This window comes from Anas platyrhynchos, chromosome 2, assembly GCF_047663525.1.
Source record: "Anas platyrhynchos isolate ZD024472 breed Pekin duck chromosome 2, IASCAAS_PekinDuck_T2T, whole genome shotgun sequence".
NCBI lineage: Eukaryota > Metazoa > Chordata > Aves > Anseriformes > Anatidae > Anas > Anas platyrhynchos.
The window spans coordinates 149,326,780-149,339,454 of NC_092588.1; the positions used below are offsets into that span (position 1 = coordinate 149,326,780).

The following is a 12,675-nucleotide window of genomic DNA, read 5'->3' on the forward strand; positions in this document are numbered from 1 at the left end:
GTACTTTCAGCAGTCTCTGTCAGCACAGAGTTCAGTAACACCAGAATTTCAGCTTTCATCCATAGACCAGTTTTCAGAAACACACTGTAGTCATTCAGTAAATATAAATGCCTCCAGGACATTTCAGCAGTTTTCTCGGATTTCCTGTACAATAATAAATAAGCCAGTAAATATGCATAAATCGAGACCTAATGTTCTTGGAATTCTGATGACAGCCACTCAGGTTTCACTTTCATGATTGCTGATGAATTTGAATGCAGGGTGGGTTTTTTTGTTGTTGTTGTTGTTTTTTTTTTTTGTTTTTTTTTTTCAGAAATACATCTTTTGTGTTATTTCATCTATTTGATTTAAGGAGTATGAAAATGTCATTCTTTTCTCTGGGGTATATACCTGTAAAGTCCTAGGATACTGGGGAAAAAACGGGGTAAAAAGTATATTCCCTGGAAATTTTTTGTGACTTGTAATGTTTTGAACATCAAAAACTTGTATATCATTTTATTTCCTTCAAGGTAGCTTCAAGATCTGTTGCAAATTGTATTGATGATTTTGGTTGGAATAGGACTTGGACTTCCATATTTCTATATGATATTTTATGTAAGTGAGCTTGAATAAGAATTGGGGTGCAAGGCAGATACTAATGGAGCTCTGAAGTCCACATTGTTCAGCTGCCTTTTTAGCAAAGCCTTAATCCAGTCCATATAGTCGCATGGCATCAATTTGTAAAGGCTTCTGAACAGTTTGCAGGTTGCTGTATCAAATTCACCATCTTACAGAGTATGTGGTAAATAGAAGAGAAAATTTGTGAAAGTCATCAGCTTTTATGGCCGGCATGAACACTTCATGACTCATCTCAGCTCTCACTTGTTACTGAAAATGGGGATGAACTAAAAAGGTCTGAAGTCGCACAAGATGCTAATTATTCTTGTGTACTCCAGGATTTGTTTATGCTGGCTCAAGCAGTGCATCCATCCAAGCCAAACGAGTTTCATTTTGCCACTATAGTTCTGAGTGCTGGCAGACGAAGAAAATAGTTTCTTTGTCTTTCTGATTACTTCTGTGTGATGTTGTCGACATTATTTCTGGCTTAAAATCAATTGGAAAGGAAGCATGACCTGAATTGGCTAGGGTTAGCATTCTTTTACTTTGCATAAGCCCTGGTGTTACATCATAGAGAGTATGACTTAATTTTAAACTCAGAAAGCACCTAAGCATGTTTAAGTCCCATTGACTTCAAAGGGTATCAAGATGACTTGCTCAGATTTAAAGTTCATATTTTAAATTACATACAGACGGCCAAGTCAGCATGGCCTCAGAGCCATGTGTTAGTGTATTACTAACACTAAAAAAAAAAAAAAAAAAAAAGGCTACAAGTGCCAGAGGGAGTTTAAGGTAAACAGATAAAACACAGGATAGATAAAACTCATGAGCCAATTCTTAATGAAATGTGTGAATGAACTGTAGGGGGCAGATACACTAAAAAGCACACATGCTTCGTGCTTATGAAGAGAAAAAGAAGGTGATTTTGGAGTTCAAAGAATCAGGTTGCACTGTCAGTCAGTTGTTAAAAACGCTCATTCAAGAGGTAAGAGTGAGTTGTCCACAGGAACAGGAACTTCTCAGCAGACTTTGGAATACAGATGGAATACTCTTACAGTTCCTAGTCCTAAGTCCTTACCCTAAGGTAAGGTTAAAAGAAGTCAGATATATTGTCCTAGGAGTCCAGAGTTACTAAAGGAACCAAAGCAATTAGTCCATTTTGAAGAAACTGGAAAACTTGACAAACCAAGGTTAGACACAAAGAATTAAGCGGACAAGGGATCAGTTAGAACAAATGCAAATACTTAGGGTCTGGATTCTGCAACTGAATTAATAACTTCAGAATCTCTTGGGAAGAAATAAACAGTTTTAGGATTAAATTGCTATGAACTCTATTAGGTATCTGTTTTAGAAATATATAAATTTAAACATGGGTCAGCAGTGCACCCTTAGGAAGATGAGGTTTACTTGTATACAGTGCTGCATTAGCAACCTAGTAGATCAAGGGAAACAACTATTTGGCAGTTTTGAGGCCAAATACGTCTGGGCTCCATTTCTGGGGTCCTGTGTACAGGAAAGACATAAATTGGTTCAGCAGAGGGCACACAGATGACACTGAAATATGTGACATATGAGGACTGACTGAAAGCTGTCAGTTTGGAGAAGAGTTATCTAATTGCTGTTTTCGTCTATGTAACGGGCTTACAAGGAAAATGGAACCAGGTTCCAGGTTCTTCTTGGAGGTGCACAGAAAAAAAAAGAAAAGAAACCCAAACATCAATGAAAACAATCTGTAGCAAGGGAAATCCTAGTTAGATGCATGGCAAAATTCTTCACAGAGTAGTCAAACACTGGGCTGGGTTACCCAGACAGGTTGTGATATCTCCATCTTTGGAGATTTTTGACACTTAACTGGAAACACCACTGACTAATCTGATACAAGTTTAAAGTTGGCCCAGTTTCATATTGACCTTGACTAAAGGTCAATTATTCCGTGATTCAATGAGTTATACCTTAGGTTCCACTAATTATATTCACTGAATCACCACTAATAATAAAGAGAGCCTGAGGTGGCTAGTGTATTGCAGATGTCTGCATTTAGTGAAGTAAATCTTAATGTTCAATGTGCTGACAAATGGGAAAACTGCTTTTGTGAAGGGGCCCAAAAGTCCAGGTGGCAGTATAAGTCATAATGTTTGGTTAATAAGTTGAGAATAATCATATGGAAATTTGTGTCCTGAAATTCTTGTTCAGTAACTTTCCACACCTTGAAAAGGAGGTGTGATATTGAGCCGGGAGCCTCAAGTGGTTTTGTTCACCAGCTATAAGTAATGTGGGAAGAACAGTGCAAAAGTGTCAGGTGTGTGAAACACAGCCAGTGGGAACTGCGTGACTGTGAAAGGCCTTTCTCAAATATTGAGATGCCTTTTGACAACCACAGCCTAATTTAGTAGAGCATACTATTAATCTTCTACTACTACATCTTCTTTTAATAATGAAGAATGAGGATAACCTAAACTCCTTTTTTTTTCCAAGCTGTGAAGAGTTTTCTTGCTCTTTTAACCGTAAGGAAGAAGCAAAGTTTAGTGTACCTGCCCAAGCGAAGTTTACTCAGAGATTGACTTAGAAAATAGCCCCATCTCCTGGAGCTCACTTCATAAATATTCATGCATAATACGCAGAGACACAGAAGGACCTGGCCTAAGCAATTGTCATTGCTTGGATCTTCTGGTCTTACTAACATGGGTATATGGGATGTTGAGAAAAGCTTTGCTATTTCTGAGGTTGCATCAGAACAAGGATTCCTCCTGTTGTCTAACAAGGACGAGGATTGTTTCTTGACCTCTTTCCACTTCCTGTAATTAAAAGAAGCCTCCTATCAGGACAGTTTTCCCAATATAATAAAACATAAAATAAAGTCATGGAGAGGAAGAGGTGGAGAGAGTGAAAGAGCGTGTACTTCCAGGAAGAAAACAGTGGGCATGTCTGGCCAGTTGAACATACTTCAGGACCAGACCTACTCTAAGGACAGTGGATGAATCTGTATGCTCAGCTCCATATACTACTGGAGGACATCCTGGGTGCTCAGTGCCATCCTGCAGCCTACTGCATAAGCAAAAACACGTAGTAAAGCTGCCTACAAGTAGTCTGTAGCAGTGAGGCAATACAGAAGGTGGGAGGTGGCATAATCGAGAAACATTTCTTCCCCGTCCTCTTACCTGCCCATCAGCTGCCACTAACAACACTTAGTCAATAATGCTATTTGACTATGACAAGTATTAATGCATTATAAAAGAGAGAAATAGCATCTTCTTTATTACAAATTGCATAAAAGGTGACAGTGGCAGGATGTAGGGGAGGACCTAACTTAGAAAGGAAACTTACCTGTGTTTCTGGACCCTCAGCTGAAATAAATACACAGAAGCATTCTTTGTTTGATTCTCTGTTACTTAGTTTTGGAGAGATGATTTTGTGAGTCCATACACATTGTTCCAAGAATTCTTCAGTAATGATGTAGTCATGATATCTGTGTTATTGAGTTCAACAAATTACTTAAATATTTCTTTGTGATTATCAGTTTGTCTGTTAATGCAAATTAAAAAGTTCATTAAACAGTGATTAAGAGAGTCTCAAAATTTTGGATTGCCTGTAAACTATATTAATACTCAGAAGTTGCTTGTTATATTTTTTTATCGTATCTTAGCATTATGCCATCAAAATAACATAGTTTTGATGAGACATTTTGCAAACAAGTATATTAACTGACTTAAAAGAAGCTGGTTAATCAGCAGACTTATGATTCCCTTGAAAATCTCATAGAAAATATTATCTTTGCCTATTTCTTTAAATAGTCTAAACTTTCTTGAACTATTTATCCAAAGCTTCTACCAAGTCTTACCTATTTACAGGATATATACAGTAGGGTGGTTTGAACCAAACTGAGCTTTCATGTCTGTTATTAATGTTTTTGTTACAGGATGTGTTGGAGTTTGGGATAACATCACTTGTTGGCGTCCTGCAAAGATTGGAGAGACTGTCACTGTCCCTTGCCCAAAAGTATTTAGTTTTTATTCTGGAAAACCAGGTATTTCATTTTAAGGTTTACTCTCATGCTTACTCTCTATGTAAAGTTTGGACATTCGATATTTAACAACTCTTAGTATCTTGTATTACAATAACATTTTCTTTTTCTTATCTAAACTCTTCACAATGTTTTAAACTCTATCTCACTTGGGCATCAGGACAGAAAGGTCATTTCCTTTTTATCATTTGCCATAATTTGTCTTATACACAGCTTTTTTTTCATAGCCACCTGTTTACTGCTTGCTTGTGGAACTAATAGGGCGATTTTTTTAGAGGTGCCTGTTCAATTAAGAGGTCTTTTAAAATCTTGTAATTCTGTAATTTCAGAGAAGGAAGACAGCAAACATCTTGCATGGGTGATTCAATTATGGCCTAATTAAGTATCTCAGCACCTTTATAATTTTCTTATGTTCTACAATATATTGTTTATTTAATTTGTATACAGAACATTGCAACTTCACTTGATTCTTATGACAGGAAATTATCAAAATATCTTTAAATGAGAAATCTAAATCTTTTTATTTATCTAGACTACTGAGATGTATTTTTTTTTTCCTGGGAGGAAATTTAAATTCTTCTACAAAAATATCTGGAGTACTTTATTATTCATAGAATTCTTCCAAGTTACGTGTAGACTTTTTTAATACCATCAATTCTTTATATGATTTCGTAATTTAAACTGGGAATTTAAAAAAGTAGTTGTCATCTTTACAGCTCTTGGAGAACCAGCTCTTAATTTCTTCTGTGATGATCAGAATTATAGTTTAAGCATATCACACAATTGGCTACTGAACATTTAATGACTTCACCTTGAATGACTGTTTGCTATAAAAGCAGTCATATTATCGTATAGTGCTTCTGTATTACATAACAATGTACATATATGAATATCAGGTAGTTATTCAGTGAAGTTTCATATTAAAATGTATGTGTCAAGTAACATCATAGGCTTTAAGTTTGGTTGTTGTCTGAAATATTAATTGCATAGAAAGATGGTACAGAAATACCCAATGCCTTCCATAGAACTTGGCCTAACTGTTTAAGTTAGATGGCCTTAAAATACTTACAGAAGAAAATACTATAGCATATTGCATACATAGTCTTTTTCTTGCAAAAATAGCTTTGACATAGTTTGTGGTTCTGTTAACGTGTTCCTCTGCTCTGCCTAATCAGAGAATCTTCATGTACTTTTAAAATGAAAACTCTTCAGAATGTATAAATAGGTTACATTTTCTTTAAAAAATGTCATGTCTATGCCAAACTGCAGAAGTGGTTCTGTAGTTTGAGAAGATACTGTGGGTTGAGGTCAAGGTCTAGTTACAAGCTAGAGAGATGTTGTAGTTTGTTGGTCAACCCTTTGGTAGGATATTTACAACTTTCAGCTGAAGACTTTATACAAAGAAGAAATTCCAGTAACCAATGAGCAAGATAAAAATCACAAAGGTTTTAGTTTGGAGTGTATATAAACACATTTAGTTATTTTTGGACAAAGCTGATCTGTGACACATAAAATTGTTCCTGGGTGATGGAAAACAGACTTCTCTATATCAGTTAAAGACCAGTAGTAACCTCCAAACCATAGCAATATGTTGTTATAAATTCAAGCATCATAGATATAAATATTCTCTAGGAAAGGTGAAGAGAAGTAGCTCAAGATTTAACATTGTAAGGATGTTATAATAATTTTAATGACTGTTCTGTACTTTGACATCAGACTCTTCAGTTTTCTATTTAAGCTGTTCCATCCTATATACACATTAGCACATATTTGTTAGAGTAAGGAGTAGTATCATGGGTTGTCCCAATTCCATTTGAGTGATTTTACAGGGGAAAAGAGTCAACTTCTCAGTTCCAATCAAAAGCTTAGTTTGAAATAAACTGTTCAAAATTACTTTCTAACTATACTTGCACATTTCCTGTACCTTCCATAACTACATTGTTTCAGTGTTTGCTTCAAAGGATGAGATTCAAGATATGTATTTATTTCATTGTTCTTCAACGTATCACCAAATTTGGCATTTAGAATGCATTACCAACTCTACCAAAATTTGCTGTAGCAGTAATTTTTCACCTTAATATTTAAGAACTTTAATAACTCATAAGTTCATTTGTTACTGCCTTCTCAAGAAAGCTTAAATAGGAGTTCAGAACAATTTTCTATCAGATTACCTCATCTACAAATTAGCCCTTCTATAGAGTGAGCTGAAAGCCTTCATTCAGTATACTTTAGACAAAATAAATTTCAGAGTTTTGCAGATGTCATAGAAATAGCTATTATACCAGAGCAGAAGCCTGCAATCACAGCTTGGAATTGCTTTTGTTTTTCTTCAGCGCAAAGGCAACTCAGAATAACATTAAAAGCCAAAGTAAAATTAATGAAGAGTACATGAGAGGAAATGGCTGAGTATGCAGGGGAGCTAGGAAATAGAGCACGTTAGCTCTATTCTGTTATTTACAGAAGATGACAACGTTAGATTGATTAACAGTTGACAATGAGCAGACTTTTGAGTCCTCCTGATTTAAACTCTCGAATTTTGCTTTTCAGGAAATATTAGCAAAAATTGTACGAGTAATGGATGGTCAGATATTTTTCCTGACATCTTCAGTACTTGTGGATATAATGACTATGAGGATGAGTATAAGGTAGGAAAAACATTCTTTCTATTCATTTAGATGCTGGTGTTCAAAAGAAACATAGTCTGCTTCCAAATAATTCACATTTTGCTCTATCAGAATTAATGGAATTCTGTAGATGTTTTTGGTAACATCAGTTGCCATATGCTTGGATTTCAAAGACAAAGACAAAAACAGAAATGTAGAACTCATTGACCGCTTGAAACTCAAGACTATAAACAGGTGTTAATTTCAGTAACACCTGTATCTGTAACACCATGGGTCTGTATTTCTGTTACTGCAGTGTTACTGGGCTTGTGAAGAGTGTATTTTGCATTGTGTTATTTCTAGATATTTCTATTAAAACCCTAATAAAGTAATAATCTGTTGATAATATATGTACCACTTGATCACTTGTGTGAGTTTAAGTTATCAGATTTACGTTGGACTTCAAATTGCGTTAGTGAATAGAAATGGTTCAAAAAGCTATTGAGATATCATAAATACAGCAAAAATGGAAACCTTAATTTGTTCAATTTGTAAAACTATTCCTTGTTTTCTGTTGTTGAGGGTAGTGCTTTTTCCATCTTACCTATCTTCTATCAGTTTGTCTGCTGAGACTAGCAGTGCAAGATTTTGTTTACAGGCATGAGCTCACAGTAGAACTTTTGTTATCATGAACAGATGAAGTCATCTCATGAATACTTTGCTAGTTGTTTTTTTCTGAATTGTAGTATGTGTGAAACAACTCTAGCAGACCTCTTCCAGCTGTTTTGCAGAGGTGTTCTGGTTTCTAGCTAAGATATGCAGTTCTTGTCATCTCTTTCTGTATTTAAAAGCCCTTCCAGCACTATAGTTGAAAACAGGTAATAAAGAAAATAGTTAGAATATGTTGCTTTGCTGTCCTTTCTGTAGACACGTTCCAAAACATCAGTGTCATCTGATAGCAGTTACGTGTTACAAGCAAAAACTGCTGTTTTAAAACACTATAATCATCTGAAACATTGTCATATGGTGGCAAAATTGGTCAAGACATAAAAAAATCAAATTAACAAATGATATTATTTCAAGTGGTGAGATTTACTTAATTAGCAGAAGAAGGAAGTAGTATGAATTGAAAAACAGTTTTTGTTTTACGTATTTGTTGGTAATTTGAAGTAGTAATTTGAAATGCAAGTACTGAAAATTTGAATGAAAATTGAAATGCAAGTCATTTGAAATGACTGTACTTGCAGGAATTAACCTAGAGAAACCGGAAATAGGAAGTAGTAGTGACATTTGAATAAGCCTGATAAAGAGAAAATAATAAACCAACAAGGAAGAAAAAAAGAAGAAATATGGAAAGCAGGTACAGAAAAAAAAAAACACATTAGCAACAGCACAATGGAGAGAATATCCTAGACATCTACCATAGATACTATATGACATGAGCACATAGCATGTTGCAGGGATGGAAAGTGGAAAATGCATTTCAAGCAACATGACCTGAGGGTCTTTGTCCTCTTTTTTCACATACCGGTGTCATTGCTCTGAGAATATTCTTTCCTGACTATCATAAGCTGGTTATTTCGGTGAGACATGGCAATAACTCTTTTTCAACCTCAATTTGACAAGTCAAAAGTAAATATTTATATAATGGTGCTGGCTTGCCACAGGGCAGGTTGTTCCTGTGCAAATACTATATTTTAATGCAAATATGCAACTGTCATAGGGCTGTTTGGTTGGTTTTGGTAGCTAAAGAAAGGATGAAATTATCAGAATATAATCTGAAAAGGGAAACAGGAAAGCATATGTTTAAATCCATCTCGTTGTGGGAGGAAATATAATAATGATAGTATCTTTCAGTAGATTTCAGAGATTTCAGGAGGCATTCAAATGCCAACTGTTACACAAAAAGGAGATATTTTCTTCTATTTGAGTCTTAGAGCTCAGTGGTAACACCTCAAAACAAAATGTTTTTCCTCAACATTAGTCATTTGCATTTGAACTGCATAACAGTTCATTTGCATTTGACCTAGAATTTCAACAAAAAGAGTTAAAAATTAAATCCTAAGTCTTCAGGTACAAAATACTTTGGACACAAAAATTTTACGTGACAATATGCTTTGCAGGCAATGTATGAGGTTACTCTCAGAGTTACAGTAACTAAGGCCATAATATTTTAGGAAAGGTGACAAAATACTTCTCTTATTGTTTTATTTAATTATTGTATTTAATTGTCTTAAATTTTATTTTGTATGCTTTCTCTGAAGAAAATGTTTGGAGAGGAGATAGAAACTCTCTTTGTAGGTTGCTGCCTGTAACTTCACTGCTGAATGAATTTCCATTAGATATCCAATTAAGTATTTATTCTGGTCTTTTACATATTTTAACTATTTATTCTGTATTTTTATGGTCTTTTAGGATACGGACTTATATCTCTAACTTCAAAATATATATGTATATTTCTATAAATATGTGTGTAAAGTATGTATAGTTCCATACATATTTTATATTTATTTAAATATATGTGCATGTATGCACACACACATGTATATGTATCTCCAGATACACACCTGTTTCAAGCAATTTTGAATATTATGGAAGAGGTTGAGAGAAAGACATTGGCAAACAAATATTGAAGAGGTGATTAATTCATAGGTACTGAATTTTTAGACTGAAAGTGCACTGAAATGAGAAAGTTTAAATAAGATACTGAAAGCAGGTCACCCATTATTTCTCTGCCAAGGTCACCGGTACTGTTCAGGGTATGAAAAATATCACTGTTTCCACAGTTCTCATTGATTTTAGTCAGAGTTAAAGCATTCAATTTTTATTCCATGTCAAATGGTATTTTAGCAGATTCTATAAAAAGAAAATATTTGCATAACATTTTGAAATTAACAATAAGTTGCTGATGCAGAATCCTTAAATAGAATGTTTTATTTGATATTAGATCTTAGTTTAGTAGTCTTCAGTGCTTGTCTGTATTTATAGACTACTTTGGCAAGTGTGACTGAACAATTGTCATCACATAAGATCGTGTATTTAAACCTTTATTATATACTTCCAATCTCGTTCCTATAAGAAAATTAAATGCTGCTAACCTTCAAGATCATGTTTTAGCTTCATCCCAGTCGTTTGAATAAGTATCTTCTTTTTTTCCTTGTGTATTTCTGTTCAGCTCGTGGCTCCACAATGGCAAAATGAGTGAATTGATTTGACCGTGCTAGAAAAATATGTCAAGGTGTGTTAACCCAACCTAAGTCTTGTTGCAACCTTTTTTTTTTTTTCATGTGAACATATTTTGACATCTTTTATCTATGAGTATTAGCTGTCCTCATAGGGTATTAGACTCTCTGCATTACTAAAACAAGGCAAGATGCATGGTGAATGTAAAGGACTGAAATATGTACACTTTATTTAAAGTACTGAGTGGGTCGGTCAATACAGTTTATCTAATTTTAGTCTAAATTGGCCCAAGGTTTATTAAATCACACACCATACAATAAATACAATTCACAGGCTATGTGATTTGAATACTTGGGTCGTATGAAGAGAAAGATCCTCAGTGCTATTACACATGAGGATACTGTTGCTGCTTGAGTATAAGTGGAAGCATTGTTGCTGAAAGAAATATCCTCCTGTTTGGCAAGTTGCCTGAAGCAACCACTCTTAGGCTGCTGTCATAATATCCTAGGTGTGTTCCTCGAGGTACACAAGCCCAAAACAGTTGGAGTCATGGCAGCGAGGTCAGGTTTGTCTGACTTGGACAAACTCTGTCTTGAATTTCTGTAGCTACCTTTAGAAAACAGATCAATTACTACTATCCATGAAGTGCATCATTGCCCTAGATCATTTGTCCGAAATCTAAATTGTATGCTTCCCTCTCAAGAAAATGTAATGCAGGTTGCTGTCTATCAATGCTATTTTGTGTGCTTGTGAGTCATGCTATTGTTATTTACATCACATTCTGCATTTTTCATTACTTTTTCATAAGATGCAATTAAGAGATCAGTATACCTTAAAATAAATACAAAATCTTCTTCTACTGGCTCAAAGTGAGAAGGACTGGGCTTGAATATAATCTGATATTCTCTTCTGTGGGAGTACAGTGGAAATTTAATTTATTAATTGCAGATTGCCCACAGACTCTGCAAAATGTCTGTACATACTGAGAATGTTCACATACACAGGTACACATATACTGGTATATATTTACACAGGACAGTAATGAGGTTTTTGTGTTGTTAAAATTGTCATCTCCTTTATGATTTGAACTTTGAATGAGATGAAATTCTTATTAAACAGCTATTAATCTCTATTTTTAATAGGTACTTTAAGCATTGCTGGTCTCTTCTTTTCTTGGATGATATTTAGGCTTAAAGTGAACTGAAAGAGAACCATGTTGAAAAAGGGATATCATTAATTTGTTATATAAAGATGGTTAAATACTGAGGAATACAAATTTTATTAGATATATTTTTAGTAAATTCTGTTCCGTGCCATGTCAACTAAAAATGTGTGCCTAATAATAAGTAAATTGTACATAACATATCATCAATTTCTTTATTTCAGTATATATTTGCACTCTCATATTATGTGCTACAAGTGTTTAGAAATGGCTACTGTGTTGTTGAAGTTAATTTTACAAAAGGAAGGAACTTTTTTTTTTTTTGGTAATATTTATATTTACATTTGCTTGTTTCAGTATTTCTAATGCACTGAACTAATTTACGAGGCCCAAATAATTTTATATTGATTGTGCAGTTTAAGGTTTTCTGATACATTCTTCCAATATCAATATTTGAATACTGTGGAATGTACTCTGACACCTATATTATAAAAATGTGAGAGCTCATATTTTAATATAATTGCAAAAATCACATTTCTGAATACTAGACTATTACGTACAGTATTACAGGAATACACTGGACCCCAGAATAAACAAAATAGCATAATCTGTGATGATAATGATCATACTTCAGTAGTGATATTTTAGTAGTTGTATATTTTAGTAGTTACAATTTTTGATGAAATAAATAGGGAGGTTTGTGTTCATCTTTTATGTCAATAGTAATATCTGGTCAATAGTGAAACTCCTTTGGACAAAGAATCCAGTCCTATACCTCACTTCATTCGACACGTTTTTAGCACACCTCTCACCCCTAGAGGTCCTTCCAAACCAAGGCTGAGGTGGAAAGATCCCCTGGGTAACTGTAACCTTTACTAGGAAGTTTCTGCACTGTGTCTGTTCTATAAGCAAAGAGTACTTCTGTCTCCTAAACTTAATAAAAATAACATGAAACTAACTTTGAAGGATGCATTAGCAGAAAAAGTTGTCCATTCTAAGTAAACAAGAGTGTATAAGAACAAATCTTACCAAAAATGTATGGCAAGTTACACAAATTACACAAATTTGTAATAAACCAAGTTATTTTTATGTGTAGTGTTTTCATATAC

At 34.4% G+C, this 12,675-nt stretch overlaps 1 protein-coding gene across 1 annotated transcript in view; it reads left to right on the forward strand.

Annotated features, from left to right (window-relative positions):
* VIPR2 (vasoactive intestinal peptide receptor 2) overlaps positions 1–12,675 on the forward strand; it is a 65,166-nt gene that overhangs the window by 12,253 nt on the left and 40,238 nt on the right. The window contains exons 3-4 of the mRNA XM_038174746.2: positions 4,514–4,621; positions 7,166–7,263. Coding sequence (XP_038030674.1) covers positions 4,514–4,621; positions 7,166–7,263 — 206 coding nt within the window. The remainder of the gene's footprint in view (positions 1–4,513; positions 4,622–7,165; positions 7,264–12,675) is intronic.